The 15032-nt window shown below is 40.8% G+C and overlaps 3 protein-coding genes across 5 annotated transcripts; 1 reads left to right on the forward strand and 2 right to left on the reverse strand.

Moving 5' to 3' along the window:
* Positions 1-873: 873 nt before the first annotated feature.
* On the forward strand, positions 874-2886 carry LOC135608936 (transcription factor MYB61-like). 2 transcript variants are annotated; one of them, XM_065102019.1, is made up of 3 exons: positions 874-1242; positions 1315-1444; positions 1548-2886. In XM_065102019.1, exons 1-3 carry the CDS (start codon positions 1110-1112, stop codon positions 2539-2541), a joined length of 1257 nt encoding a protein of 418 aa, XP_064958091.1. In that variant the 5' UTR covers positions 874-1109; the 3' UTR covers positions 2542-2886. The 2 variants fall into 2 exon arrangements, with proteins under 2 accessions (XP_064958091.1, XP_064958084.1); XM_065102012.1 differs by having other exon boundaries at positions 966-1444; positions 1548-2738.
* A 1656-nt stretch (positions 2887-4542) lies between these two features.
* LOC135608949 (pectin acetylesterase 10-like) lies at positions 4543-9764 on the reverse strand. The gene is made up of 12 exons (XM_065102030.1): positions 9460-9764; positions 8358-8440; positions 8037-8166; positions 7861-7934; positions 7334-7420; positions 7145-7269; positions 6934-6994; positions 6741-6794; positions 6576-6653; positions 6304-6409; positions 6072-6217; positions 4543-4891 (listed from the first exon to the last, which is right to left on the reverse strand). The coding sequence occupies exons 1-12, from the start codon at positions 9623-9625 to the stop codon at positions 4775-4777; spliced, it is 1227 nt and encodes a 408-aa protein (XP_064958102.1). The 5' UTR covers positions 9626-9764; the 3' UTR covers positions 4543-4774.
* A 1331-nt stretch (positions 9765-11095) lies between these two features.
* On the reverse strand, positions 11096-14330 carry LOC135608931 (F-box/kelch-repeat protein At1g16250-like). Of its 2 annotated transcripts, XR_010485646.1 has the most exons (6): positions 13965-14330; positions 13105-13662; positions 12283-12940; positions 11995-12129; positions 11671-11808; positions 11096-11530 (listed from the first exon to the last, which is right to left on the reverse strand). XR_010485646.1 is itself a non-coding variant. In XM_065101997.1 (3 exons), the coding sequence occupies exons 1-3, from the start codon at positions 14219-14221 to the stop codon at positions 12394-12396; spliced, it is 1362 nt and encodes a 453-aa protein (XP_064958069.1). In that variant the 5' UTR covers positions 14222-14330; the 3' UTR covers positions 12171-12393. The 2 variants fall into 2 exon arrangements, 1 of the variants encoding a protein (XP_064958069.1); XM_065101997.1 differs by lacking the exons at positions 11096-11530; positions 11671-11808; positions 11995-12129 and having other exon boundaries at positions 12171-12940.
* Between the last annotated feature and the right edge of the window lie 702 nt (positions 14331-15032).

The following is a 15032-nucleotide window of genomic DNA, read 5'->3' on the forward strand; positions in this document are numbered from 1 at the left end:
AGATGATATGGTCAGAATCTAGAATTATTACGGCACACATACTTGTCATTAGCATCTTCCTTCCGTCTTTGATTAATGAAGGATTGCAGAGCCTCACATGGCCTCGACCTTGCAGCGGTGTGTAGTTCACCTCCGATTACTTTCACTGTCGTCCGGCATGCGGTCGGTTTGGTACCCCATGCATTCTCGACACTCTGATCGCAAGCATGTCATTGTCACAAGCAGTGGAAACAACAAACTTTCACTGATCGATTGGAAGCCACCATCAGAAGCAGTAGGAGCCACTGTAGCCATCCTTCCAGCAGAGGGTAGTCATGCATCCAAGGTTTGACCAATATATAGGTAATTGGTGTCGGAAAATGACAGTGTGGAGAAATCCAGTAACATGGAAGCTGTAGCTGAAGCTGATGATGTTGCCTGGTGTTTATGAAGTGGGTTCACGATGTCATGCACCGAAGACCTTGGTGGGTCAATGACATTTATTCCGCAGAATGGAAGACCACTGTGCTTTTCCTGGAAGTTTCCGGGAGCACAGGGATACTGTTAGACACAAGGAAGATGCCAATTCTTGTACAAAAGTACACAGGGAGGAGGTTCTGTTGCTCTCTCTCTACCGCCGAATGATGGACTCCTCTCTCTCCTGGTGATCATGGACTTGGGGATTTACCCAAGGATCAAACAGTTCGCTGCTGCATATGGCACAAGATACTGTTGGAATTCAGATGGTATCTTAGTTTCTAGGAAGAGGAGGAATTCATGTCGATTTCCTTTTTGTCCTTCACCTTCTTACTTCTGCTGGAGTGACTGTAAAGCTTCCAAGGTTTCTTCAGTTAACATCAGACCCACTGCCCCACCTATGAAACATTAGACATCAATTCTGAGAAGATGATGAGACGTGCAACTCCGACAATTCAACCTCTCTGCTTCTTCACGACTTTAAAAGGAAGAGGAAGAGGGAAGGGGGAGGGAGGGCAGAGGAAACCTCAGCTCGAACCTAATCCACTTGACTGTGACCTCCCTCCCTCCCTTTTGCTCTCTCTCTCTCTCTGAAGAAATCTTCAGCCATATTCTTCTCTGCAACAAGTTTGGTCCTGCAGTTGCCCTGAGAAATGGGAGGGCACTCCTGCTGCTACAAGCAGAAGCTGAGGAAGGGCCTCTGGTCTCCTGAGGAAGACGAGAAGCTCATAAAGCACATTACCAAGTACGGCCATGGGTGTTGGAGCTCTGTCCCTAAGCAAGCAGGTACTCTACCGGCTTTATCAGCCTTGAACATGGTAACCTTCCATCATCCTCAACACCAACGACAAATGGCAGGTCTTCAGAGGTGTGGGAAGAGCTGCAGGTTGAGGTGGATAAACTACCTGAGGCCTGACCTCAAGAGAGGTACATTCTCGCAGCAGGAAGAGGACCTCATCATCGAGCTCCATGCGGTCCTCGGGAACAGGTGCAGCCCCTCGTCCTTTCCATCTCTTAACTCCATCCATGTGCTCCGCCGCCACGCCTTTTGTGTTCGCTGATTGATCTCTTCCATCTGGTGACGTCGTCAGGTGGTCAAAGATTGCAGCACATTTGCCGGGCAGGACGGACAACGAGATAAAGAACCTGTGGAATTCTTGCATCAAGAAGAAGCTGAGACAGAGAGGGATCGACCCCGGCACCCACAAGCCTCTCGCCGAGGTCGACGGCGGCGATGACAACACCCAGAGCAACAGCGGGAAGAACTCCGGCACCAGCGACCTCCAAATCCTGGTCACCCCTCAGCTGGCGATGCAGGAGCCGACTCCATCGGTGTCGGCTATAGAGAAGTCGTTGGATGAGAGCGCGACCTCCAAGTGCTCGGCCACGCCCACCAGAGAACTCTTCTTGGACCAGTTTCTTGCGAACCATGAGAGCTCATCGAGCTGCCGCTCTTCCAATTCGATGGGATACTTCCCTTTTGCGCAGGCGAGCTTTGCTCCTGACTACGGCGGCGGCCGGACAACCTCGAGCGCTCTACCGATCAGCTCGAATCCCCTCCTCTGGTTCAGCCAGACGTCACGGCATTTGGACGTGACGAACGGCGACGCAATATCCACCGTCGCGCCGTCCCTTTCCAGCACAATTCTCTCGACTTCCATGGTTCCCGCACCGAGCTGTGCAGCAGACGATGCTCTCACGAACTGGTACGGCGGCGACTGCAATAGCAGTCGTCGGAGCAGCGTAGAAGACAGCGGCCGCATCGTGCTGCAGAGCACTTGCTCCTCCGACAGCTGCATCTTCCCATGGCCGGATCTGACGCCTGACAAAGATGTTCAGGTCCAGCTCGGAGGGGAGACCGAGGACCTCAAATGGTCAGAGTACCTTCATGGCGCATTCGTGGCGTCAGCAACGCCGCAAGCCCCAATCCAACCTCTGTATGGTGACATCAAGACGGGAAACCAATTCCCCATGAACTGTTTCAGCACTTGGCACCAGAACCAGCAGCTGCAGCAGCAGCTGCAAGCTTCAGACATCTACGGCAAGGATTTCCAATCCGTGCCTCTGGGCTTCGAGCATATATAGATCGCGAAGAGGCCCAAAATTATGATCGGAAAAAGGCTCAAGCAATAAATTCTTCAAAGTCATACAGGTGTGTGCGTCATACACTTCCTCATTCATGTCGAGCTGATGATACTGGAGCTCTATCAGCTCTTCATCTTTGTATACTTTGTGCAGTGTCATGAACAAAAGCTTGTGCCAGTCTCGAGTCTTTTCCCTTTGTTCTTCTGTGTTCTTCCTTCATGGCTTTGCAATCACTTGGAGGACAGAACTGTTCTATCTTGTAACCAGAATGTCTACATTCTTGCATTCTCCTTTTTCTCGCGCCATGGTAACAATGAGATGCAAATCTATCAGCTTCTGTACCAATCACCTACTGCTGTACTTCTGAAGACATGATCAAAGCATCATCTTAAATGCCACCTTAGCACCACTGGAGGAACAGCCTGAAACATATGCAGGGCTGCTCATTCGACAGATAAATCGTGGCTTAGATTCATTGTTACATCGAGTTGCAGATGGTGGGGAACATGAAACACTGATGGACTTCTTTTCCTGTGTTAAGCAAGGGACCATCATCAATAATTAATCTTTTTTCTTTCACTTTTTGCTGTGCATGTTTGTTCCAATCACATGATTTAAACTGCAGCAGAAGTAGAAGGAAGATGGATGTCAAACTCAGCTAATCAAATGAACAAAGTGATGTCGGATGGAAGAAACCCCCCGCCCAAGCATTGTTTTAGATGTTGGCAGACAGCGATCGAAGGCCAGAAATCTATGTACATATGAAGAGCGAGCAGACATGTCATGTAGCGGCAGAGTTGGTTTCAGCTCCTCATCAGCTACAGATGAAAGTGAACAGTGGTGAAAGAAGACATCAATTGAAAGAGAGTTCAATGAGCACTGTAGGATTTGACTCCCAGAATCTGTAGAAGATGCCATCTGTAGAGGATATCCCCAGTCTTGTTCTGCAGCAAGATGGATGCGATGTAAAGAAAGACCAAAGCGAGCCTGTTGATGATACGGAGGAGAGGCAAAGTACAGTGTAACATTCAATGTAAGGGTACACAAATGCAGGGTTTCTTTTTTCTGGATTAATATATGTCATTTGGATGAACTTGGTCAGCAAATAGTATAAGGAAGCTAAGCCGAACAGGAAAACGTTGATGCTACAACCAACAATCCAATACCTCTTACTTCCGAACAGTTGATGATCTCTCTCCCCTGTCTGCAACTTGACAGGTGCAGGAAACGATAGATAGCACACGAGTGCATCGATCGTTATGACAGGATTTTAGAGAATCAAACATCAGTTTTTAAGTATTATTCTGTGATCGATGACTTCTGTAACAGGACGTGCCGGCGTCGGTGGAAGAGATGGCCGGAGCAAGCCAGTGGATGAAGAAATGACTGTGTTAGATTATGTGATCCAATTAATCTAATCTAAGATATATTAAATATTTAATTAGATTTGATTAAGGTTATCCATCAATAAAGATAAATCTTAAGTATTTTTTTCCTAAATCTTTTGTTTCGCCTATATAATGAACTCTATAATAAATCAATATTCTATCGATAATAATGTTAATATGAAAAATAGGAAGACATGAGAAATATACGGTTCTATTTCTTGCAGATCGATCAATAGATCGAGATATCTTATTTGACCTCGAGATATAAGCATAATCTATTTTTTATTTATGATATTGTTGCCATGCCAATTATACTTCAATTTAATCTCATATGGAAAGTGAAGACGAAGATCTACAGTTTCGTAAGATTAGATAGAGAGCAAAGATGTAAGAGAGTAATGATGGTATATAAATCTTTTTCTTACATATAATAGTCTTGCCAATAAATATTGTTCATGAAAAAACACAGCAGCATGTTTCAGTAGAACAAAGAAAAAAGAAACTGCATTTATAGATCCATGTTTACAAGTATCTTTAAAATGATGCCATCTGATGATTGAGGGTGTAAGACATGTTGATGCTCAAATCTTAACATTACAGGAACACAAAGAAATAAACTGACATCTTAATAATAGCATTCAAGTTCATTTAATTTAGTTTTTTTTTCCATAAATACTATTGGATAAATAATCTGTCTCAAGGAATACAGAGTTTTGACACAGATTTAATGGCAAGTGAGATACTTGCGCATCTTTGTATCACTAGCTTCTAGCATTGTTGTTCTTTCACCTCCATATGAGTAAGAATTGGTTGATGAAGAGAAAATAGATATGGAACAAATAATGTTAGACCCTTCCCCTGAAAACAATGTGATGACAGGTACTGTCACAAGGGTATGCACAGTCTACTTCATCTACTTGGCTCCGATCGAAGAACCAGTCACCAACAGCTGTAGCGATTCTCTGCACAACAAAATAGTGTCAATTACTATAGATAATAGTGCTTTACGCGCTCAGTGAAGAATGACTATAGATAATAGTGTCAATTACTTAAAAAGTTTGATGAGAGAAGTCATATTAGTAAAACAGGATGTCAATCAAGCAAAAAAGCATTGCCGAGAGTTGACATCAAACTATTAGTGAAACTTTACATGGAAACAATAATGTTGAACTGAATATGAGTTTACATGGTACAAAAACCTCTCGAGCCAAAAGAAAAAAATGGAAACATTGAATGGCAGGGAAATCAATGACATAAAAACCTCTTGAGCCAAAAGAAGAATAGCAGAGCAAAGCAATGAAATATCAGCTTTTTGTGAAGCTGCCACATGTAAGTAATTTAATTCCTCAGCATTTGCATGAGTGGGTGACACATTCAGATGCTTGGACAAGGTTTGGCTATGATAAGATTTTTACACAAGAATTCCCAGATGAATCTTTAGCTATGAGCACAGTTAAGTATTAGTTTGATCAATCAGATTATCTGTGATGAAATAACTTGATGTTCCATTGATTTATTTACACATTCTCTTTGTGGTCATTTGAGTTAGTCCGCGTACTAAGGCAGCAGGAAACCATAGGTGTTTTCCTCAATGAATAAAATGTTGAAAGAAAAACAAGTCGAAAAGATAAATTCCAAATCAGAAGTATGTATGGAGCACATCTTAACATCTGAAGGAGATAAACAGGGAAACATAAACATCCATGTGGCAAAGTCGGCTTAAAATTAGTACAACATATGATTTGAATCCTATGAACCTTGTACTTATTTCTTTCTTGATTGTCAACCAGTTTTCATCCGCTATCTTTTTTTCATATTTCATAGTAGACCGATGACAAGAGATGAATATATAGACAAATAAGATAAGGGTTGAAATGAAAAAAGAAACTGTGGTTTAAGGGCATCCATCTTAATAGTTGATCCTCCTGGAGAAGTACAGATGGCTTCAAGCCTTTGTTCTTATTCATCCAATGTTTTATGACCTAAACCAAAAGTTGTATCTAGGTAGATTAACACTTCAGTTGATAGATTCAGTTTATACCCATAAATAGAGATCCATTAAAACTTCTAAAATCATAGCATGTAAGTAGCTTACAAAGTATTTGGGCATAAATTGATTGAGAGAAATATGATGAACCATACCTTATTCCCAATAAGTGGGGAATTACTTGCATACCATGTGTCCTGTCTCTCACTTTGGCAATGTGCGAAACATGAATTTATATATAACCCATTTTTACCAGAACTGGAGAACTCTTTAACTGCATTAAGCATTTGATCTCTGAACCCTGAATAATACAAAGATCCATATGTAATTAATTTACCGAAACTGATGCATCTAGTATCAAGCGAAAGTACAGATGGGAGAGAAAACCTTGCAAAAACTGGAGTTGATATGAATTGCAATTTGCATGGTTCATTTTACATTCTTTCCAATAACCCTGTGGATCAGCTGTTTTTGGGGCTAAGCTTTGCTGTAACTGAAAATCCAATAAATGCAATTTGTCACAGAAAAGAACCAGTAGCTTCACACTCTATGAAGCTCTCACCATCTATGGATTGCCATAGATCTATGCACACTAACATAGGTCGTTGATGTGTGATCAATGGAAACAATATAAAAATTCCTCAAAATTATGAATATACCTGCCATACATCATATGCTGTGTTCAACAGAAAAAGTGGAGTCTGAATATTGCCGACCACATTCTGTGGGAAGAAGCACTGCACCGGAAAATCAAGAAAGCTTAAGCATCGGTAATCAGGACTGTTATTCTCCGTCATACACCTCTGTGACAAAAGTAACATTACCGAAGTTGCATCCATGCGTGCTGTACAAGTCCTGGGCAAGTACCTCCCGGCACCCTTGAGGTGACAGATTTTATCATAAGAACAATGATATGAAATTTAGAGATACTTGATTAGAAGCGTCAAGTGACTGAGAAAATGACAATCTTTTAAGCACAATCTTCATGCAACAAAATGCATAGGAAGTGATCATTACCTGCAAACTTACTACATCTCCGAAGAAGGATCTCATGGTGTGCCCACCAGCGACATCGACACTATGATTTGTGAAGAAATCATATGTAACTTATAATAAAAATCAATAATAATTTGAAGCTATATGTACAAAACAAAAAAAAGTTTATTTATATATGACTGTATAGTCGTTTAGGTCATTTTTATCAAGTTGATGGAGCATGAAGCCTTACGAATCAAGGAACAAGCCAGCATCAGCAAAGCACTTGACGTTGGTACTACTTGAAAATAATGCTCGGAAATTATCACAGTGGAATATGGTCGATAGACCACCCGCAGAACATCCAGAAAGAAGGGCCTAGAAATATATAGAGCATGTAAATTATCGGCATGGGAAACCTAGATGGACAGGAAATGACTACCTGACTGGCATCGCGCATTCCATTTGACAGTAGTTCTTCCATAGCAGCTAGCCAAATACGCTGTCCTCTAAAATAAAGGCCTGCAGCCTAAACAATTTAACTATGCTATAAGCCTGTAATGAAGTTTGTAATTGTTATTGTTGCAAGAATAAATGCACTTCTCAAAAGAAATGAAACAAAAGACTGAATAAGTTTTGTTCTACCTATAATATTCCATAACTAGGAGTAATCAATTTTTCCAGCATAATTTCATTGTGGAACACAATTTTCACTTAACTTACAACTGAAACACTGAATGTATCAAACAGAAACTTCATATTCATTAGCAAAAACTATATAAACTAATTAATATATCTGAGCAACAACAGAATTCACACACTGGTGGCACAACTGGTGGCACAACTAGCTATCCTAATATAATATTAGCAGCCATAATGAGCTGATGATTTGTGGCATCGAAATCACAATTTTATGTTATTATTTTCCATGTAAGACCTGTGACCTAATGGAAGAGCCATTAAACCAACCTCGTTATAACTTTCACCCAAAAATGATCCACCATCACAGTAGCGAATCTTGACTCTGTTCCAGTTATAGAAGTCTGCAAATAGTGGAATTTAGTATGTTAACGAAACATAGCAAGTCATTCTGGTGCATATACTATAGAAGTTATTGTGAATAGGGGCGCCAGTTCGAGGCAAACCAGGATTTTCTTCAGGCTTGTTGCTGAGTATTCCAGAAAATTGTATCTGTTTCTCCATGTAGTAAGATGAACCATGGTGACCTGTCTTTCGGAAAGCACATGATTTGATGTCATTGCACCAGCCTCCTCCCTGAGTTGCATTCAGTTTGAAGCTCATCAGTAGCAACATCAGACAAAAATGTGATGTTGCAGAGACCATATTGAATGTGTTAGTTCTGGAAAATTTTAGTTTCGATGATTTCCAATATTATGATGCAAGACCAGATTTTCTGAATCAAAACCAGAGTTAAGATTATGCAATCTGTAGATTTAGCAAGTCACCTCTAGATTGACGATCCAGCTATTTGCTCCGGATCCATAGCCACGATGTAAGTGGTAGCCGGGTAAGCTCCCATCCAAACACACTGGATTCGGCAAGAACAAATTTTCATAAACTGACCAGTTTCTTCCAAATAGCTTATTAGTATGCATGAATCTTAGTAAAACAAATCAAAAGATAAACAAAATACATGAGATGTGTATATGTTTGAGGAAAACCAACTTACATCAAATTCCAAAGGTTCCTTTCATAAAATAAAGATGAATAGACATATGACAGTATAATATGACTACTATTTCGTTTTGCTTTCCTGTTATCTGAGTCAAGTTACAAATTTCATATGAGTGTTTTCAAGTATCACCCAGTCATTACTCAAATATAATGGATTTGGATCAGTACAATAATTTATATTAATTGTAATAAATTAGAGTTAACCCTCAGACTACGATAACAGGAGTTTCATATGATGAAAAGATATCCTAGTATATCAGGGGGCGAAGATGAACTATTTAAGGTCAGAAAGAGGCTTCAATGGATGACAAACATGGAATACTAAGGAAAATTGAAAGAATCCATATAGTTTTTGGACATAAAACCAAAGCTTTCGCTTTGTGTACCATCATGTCTCCGTGCTTTCTTTTAATCAGACTCCAGAAAAAATGATTCATATTAAAAAAAAATGGCAACAAAATTGAAAGTCATCCTTACAGTAAAGTGGCCAACCACTAAGCATACAGAAAAAATAGGAAGCATAAAAGAGAAGGATGACACTACTGTAATGGCGATCATTATATGACCTCATAAAAGTATCGCCATGAGTGCCAATGGAAAGACGTTATCACCAAAATGATTTTGAAGGCTCAACAACATGGATCTTTAGACTTGTACATAAACTATAACCCCAGTCAAATATGCCACACATAATGATGGGGGAGAACAGTTATCACTCCATAAACAATAGCACAAGAGGAAGATCACAAACCCTAATGGAAACCTGTTAAATTTCGACCTTGAACTAAGATGCTAAATGCTAAAAGCCATGCAGCGTGCACAGATCAGATAAAACCAAGAAACAGATGAGAGGAGGCAAAACATGAGTATTACCAGCATGCTTAGCTGCAGCCGACTGTATGAGAGTCAGACCCACAAGCAGAGGACTGCTGCCTCCACCTCCATTGTTCGCAAAGGCCACTTCACTCGTATTCCAGTACTCAGTCCCATGAGCCCATCTCACCCACAGAAGGAAACCAGCAACCCACAGAAGACTCATGGGGAACCTCCACCACCTCTCCTTCCTCTTTCCTCACGGGAGAAGAAAGAGGAAGATAGACTGGGAGGCAGATCTAAGAGAGCAGCTAAAGAGACAACCGAGCACAGCCCAACAGTGATATATAGAGGACAAAAGCATCAGACTGACACCAAATACGCGGAGGCGTGTGGTTTTAACTAAGAGAGGAGAATGCTATTAATCTCATTACTGCTCGAGCAGTAGAAATCAAAGCAGCGTACTCTTTTAACTACTACTTTGGAGTAACGTGGTGGGTAGATTTGTGCTATACGGGATTCCTTCATCTCAGTGTCGGCTAGTTCAGTTAAAATCCAAAGAGAAGCAAGCTGCGAATGGCTTGCGATTGATCTGCTTTCGTGTGCCACGCAATTAATGTTAGCTGTTTGTAGCACATTAGCAATCTGGTAGAAAGAACATTAGCTGATAGTGGAGATTACAGGGGTGGGAAGAAGGAACTAAAGACCACCACAGCAGTATTGCTTGCAGGGAAAGGAGACCCATCAGGCAAGTGGACAAGGAATAAAGCTTCTGTTTGTGTGGGACATTAGAAGGAAAGCCTGCTGCATTGCTTCTCTTCACACATTGCTTTTCGAGTTGCCACTGATTCCTGTACATTTTGGTCCCTTGGTTTTCAGTGGGGACTATTGGCATCAGGTTATGCTAAGACTGTTAAAGGTTCTACAAAAGGACCTAATGAGATCATTACATGAAATATTCACTACAACTGAAGAAATAATTTTCCTTTCGAAAAGCTTCCCAGATTAATGTATGCATGAGAATTCTGATAAAAAGGATTAATCAAGCAATTGGATGGTTGCATTGACACACTGCCAAAAATACTCACTAATAATTGAAGGAATCATTTCCTTTCAAAAAGCTTCCTGTAGTAATGTATACCCGAAAAGATCTGATAAAAGATTAATCAAGTAATTACAATCTGCCGATCAATGTTTCCTACATGCAACTCTTACATATCAATCCTCATGGAGAGAATGGTTGTGGAAGAATAATTAGGCACACTCCAGAAATCAGGTTTTCTGCATGACTTGTTTTTTCCTGATGATAAAGGCAAGAAGATGAAGCCTTAAGCATTTAATTAATTGAGGGGGCATCTAAATAATCCTCTGCCGACAAGCAGGTAGATATACAAATCAATTAAGCTTCCCCTTTCAAAGTGGGCCAGAAACCTTTTTGAGGTACATGTTACTTGCTCTTTGTTTCAAATTGGAATGATTGCAGCCATCATCCATGCATGGCTTACTGGTCACTGCTCCTGCATACCAAAGGAGCATTCTACAGCTTCTCCTCCGCCTTACCTCTACAATCTGATAGCACTGTCGGTTTCTCCTTTCTGTGCCATCGGCCATAGGAGCTCTGTGTAGTTCTCTTCGGATTGTTGGAAACAGTGTTGGTAATGACCTGCAAGTAGATAGATTGTAGAGTTCACTAGGCTTATTGTCAACATTCCTTAGTGGTTGATGAACTGACAAGCACACAACATACAGACATAACATGTGTTTCGGCAGGACTCATGTCCTGTTGTTGGGAGTTGCTGTTTGATTGTGCCTTTCAAGTCAAGCTGGCAAGTGATACAATTCAATCAACTTAATTATGAACAGCGATACCATGCCAATAGTTGTGCATTTGCAGCAGAGAGAAAAGCCTGAACCATATGTTCGGCGTAATTAAGGAGCACATTTAACTGTATACTTTGGCAGACTTCTTTCTTACTCCTATTCTTTGTGTTTAACAGGCTTTCTTTGTTTGTTTCCGTTCTCTTTCCTTTGCCTTTGTCCTCTTCAGCGGTACTCTGTTAGCTCTCTCAGAATGAATTCCTAGTAGTTCTTCTACGGTAAGATAAATGGTGAGCAGAAGACCGGGAGAACACTGGAGGGTACAAGAATTAACAGGGTTAAACATTATGTAAACAATGACTCTGAAAAGAACAGTTCATGTTATAAATCCTATAGTATTTTTCTATTTTTTTTGCTGCAATATCTTGTAAACACATGCATGAGGAAAGATACCTGGACATCGGTTTTGAACAAATGCTGCCCAAGGCAAGGCTAGCCACCAAGTTGCTAAGTCCAGTTCTGGGAGCATCAACTATAGAATCACAAACATCCTTCACGGTCGGCATCCACCATAGGCAGATGGTGCCATCCCTGATAACATGACGGAAATATTTGAGAACTGATATTTTCCAAAATTAAAGTTCTTAAAACAAACTACCCGAAACTGCAGCAATAATTGTCATCATCTTATAAATAATGATCTGCTAATAAAAAATTGCATCCAAAGCTACAACATCAAAAGCCCAAGTTACAAAAAAGAGAAAAAAAAACGCTCACCTGCTTTCTTGAAACCCAAAGAGATAAGCTTTATGCAGAACCATTGACCCTGAGATGATATCCACCTTTGTGGAATCATAAGGAAACATAGATCGGGATGGAAAACCATGAATCAGCATGTCATTCCCAATCCAACTAGCAAGGCATAAGCCATTTAATAACAAAGAATTCAAAGATTAGAAGGTAATTGGTCTTGCTATTTCTCTGAACAATCCTAACATCTTTCTTTTTGTAACATCATTTTATAAGATGGATACAATACAAAGCTTGTAAGGTAATTGGTCGTACCACTTCTCTGAATAAACATCATATCATGCTGGAAGCCATTGAGGTCTCCAGTCAGATCTTTCTTTTTGTAACATCTTACAAAAATGGATACAATACAAAGCAGGATGAACTCTATTCCTCCATTGAAGCACATCCTAAAATACGACAAGCTTGTACTGGCATAGGTTTAGCATCCTGCCATTCTAGTGGTGAAGTTCTTGGATCACAGAATTTAGTTGCATCTAGCTTCACATATGCATACGTATGATTGCTTGTGTTATACTTGAGAACCATACCTCCAACAACATATATGCACCTCCCAAATGCGATAAAACCAAACCCGAATGGACTCAATGGTCTATCGTGGTCTGGTAGAACCACTGCAGGATATACACCCAAAGCGTGCCAATCCTTTTGATCGGGCATCACCATGGTAACAGTGCCATCTGGAAGTATGCTGTAGATGTCACTTTCAATAATGGTTGTAGTGTCATGTGTCAATTTACAAACTGGCAGCAAATCTTCCATAACATGCCACTTTTGATCTGATGGATTGAAGGTAACATAAGTATCATGCTGAAAATTGCAGATTCTCTTGCCGACAACATGAAATTGGCCTCCATGGGATATGCTGAAGCACTCGATCAGGGGGAAAGGCATTGATGGTAAATCTTTCCACCTGAAAATGTTTATAGTTATTTGTTACGTGTGATCCCTATACAAGAAACCAACGTCAACAAAGTCGTAATGTTCAAACCATTTTAGGTAAGCTACATGGATCTTTTTTTCACCATTGAGACATAAAAAATCATATTCTTAACAAGATATCCATAAGAACCTTACTTATCTGCATCAGGATCATAAACTTCAGCAGTAGCAAGCCCTTCAGAACTACTAGAGTTGCTTCCACCAGCTACATAAACCTTGTCAGAGATAACAGCACATGCAAAATCAGTTCGTGCTGTTTGCATGTTAGCCGTGGCGTTCCACTGCTTCTTGAACGGATCGAACACCATCACCGATCTCGTCTCCCAGCACCTCTTTTCTGAATGTGATATGTGGCAGCCACCAATCACTAGGAACTTGTTGCTCACACTTACACATGAAAACCTGCATAGTTCATCATCATCAGTGAATCCTGGCATTCTTGGCAAAGGGTGCCAACGATCTGCATCAGGATCATAAGCATGCCACAGAGCTGGGCTGTCGGCTCCCAAAACAAACAGCCAATCCCCACACCACCCTTCCCTGGCCTTTATATGAGCATAATCCATGCTCCTGATCGCTCGTTTCCATTTCTTTGACACACATTCTAGCAATCCATGATATCCATGCGAGATCTTTGCCAAACACCTCAAGGCCAAATCATCAGGCAGACCAGGAATTATCGCTTCGCATGTCCTGCTTAGGTGAAGTCGACAAATCAGTAAATTATGAAATCACTTTAGCACGGTAAAAATCCAAGAACAAGGACGACATTTTACAGTAAAAGTCAATCAGCAACCTTCCAATAAAGGCACAGATCCAGCAAGGGATCCGTGCCTTTATTACCCTCTTGACACAGCCTGACGATCACGGAAAAACATATCTAATACAAACTCGGGAAATAAACCTTCGATTCTCTTGGGGATAAAGTCTTCAATTGTGAAAAGAAACGACACTAATGAAACGAAAGAAAGGGATCGAGAGGGTAACCAGCTTACCCATCATCGTCGTCGCCGCAGGAGTCCATATTTGTTGCTTCGATTCTTCGGAGAGCGGGAGGAGGAGGAGGGGGGCAAGAACAGCACCTTTCCGGCTGCCGGGTGGAAGAGAAGAGAAAGCCCTCTCGATCAACCCTAGAATAGTCTATCGTGTATTTCTTCGTTCCCCGCATGCGGGCTTTACTTGTCTGGGCCATCGGCTTTCGAACCACGGCCCATGGTGGGACTTTTCCCACCCTCATATGCCCCGTCCTCATACGCTCGTCGGTCGCGGTGGCGTGGGTGGCGCGGTTGGCGGTCTGTTTGCAGAGGCCTTTGTATGTAAGAACGATGAGTGGATGAATTGTGCTGTGTATGTGACATAGCAAAGCTGCAATTAGCTAATTGTTTGCTTGTTTTCTTAGATAATCCATTCTTCTTCGGAGACTGCAGCAGAAGAAGAGCACAAAAATACATGAATGATTTTAAGATAAGTAAAGACGGATCGAATCGATCTTAAAATTAAAGAGGGTATATGTTTTTTGTAAGAATATCCTTACCATTTTTTTTTAATTTCTTCAATCTTTAATGTTACGGAAAGAGTATTGACCTTCTTCAACATCGTACCTCTCGTCATTACCATTATAACAATTTGGTTAATTGATCTTTTACTCTGTTTCACTCGGCATCCACATATGATGTTGGGCGAAACTAAAATTCTTACTTATCAATCAGTGGTAATTATATTTAATTTTTTTTAGTATTTTGATTCTTAAACTTAAAAATTTTATATTGAAATCTCTATAAATTTAAAATATTTATTTTTATTTATCATAATATTATCGATTTTATCGATGAAAATATAAAATTGATGAGCAAGAAGATAATGGATGATACCGTCGTCGTCGGGAGCGTATGTGACTATTGTAGATGAATTGAAAGAATGATGACAAGAGATGAGAAAACTACACGGATATTTACACTCTACATCTGCATCGACACTGATGCAATTGTCGAGCGATATCGACGTAGTAGTCCGTAGGAGGGGCAGGATTCTAAGGACTAAGGAAAGGTGCTGAAGAACCTCCT

This window comes from Musa acuminata, chromosome BXJ1-2 (genome assembly GCF_036884655.1).
Source record: "Musa acuminata AAA Group cultivar baxijiao chromosome BXJ1-2, Cavendish_Baxijiao_AAA, whole genome shotgun sequence".
NCBI lineage: Eukaryota > Viridiplantae > Streptophyta > Magnoliopsida > Zingiberales > Musaceae > Musa > Musa acuminata.

Bases quoted from the DNA above. Each gene is read 5' to 3' on its own strand.
- LOC135608936 (XM_065102012.1), top strand. From the start codon at position 1,110: ATGGGAGGGCACTCCTGCTGCTACAAGCAGAAGCTGAGGAAGGGCCTC. The intron at 1,445-1,547 runs GTGCAGCCCCTC...TGACGTCGTCAG, and splicing joins CATGCGGTCCTCGGGAACAG to GTGGTCAAAGATTGCAGCAC.
- LOC135608931 (XM_065101997.1), bottom strand. From the start codon at position 14,221: ATGAGGACGGGGCATATGAGGGTGGGAAAAGTCCCACCATGGGCCGTG. The intron at 13,663-13,964 runs GTAAGCTGGTTA...TCACCTAAGCAG, and splicing joins TGCGGCGACGACGATGATGG to GACATGCGAAGCGATAATTC. The intron at 12,941-13,104 runs GTAAGGTTCTTA...AAACATTTTCAG, and splicing joins TATGATCCTGATGCAGATAA to GTGGAAAGATTTACCATCAA.
- LOC135608949 (XM_065102030.1), bottom strand. From the start codon at position 9,625: ATGAGTCTTCTGTGGGTTGCTGGTTTCCTTCTGTGGGTGAGATGGGCT. The intron at 8,167-8,357 runs GTGACTTGCTAA...AATGCAACTCAG, and splicing joins GCTGGATCGTCAATCTAGAG to GGAGGAGGCTGGTGCAATGA. The intron at 7,935-8,036 runs GTTTGCCTCGAA...CACTATTTGCAG, and splicing joins CAAGCCTGAAGAAAATCCTG to ACTTCTATAACTGGAACAGA.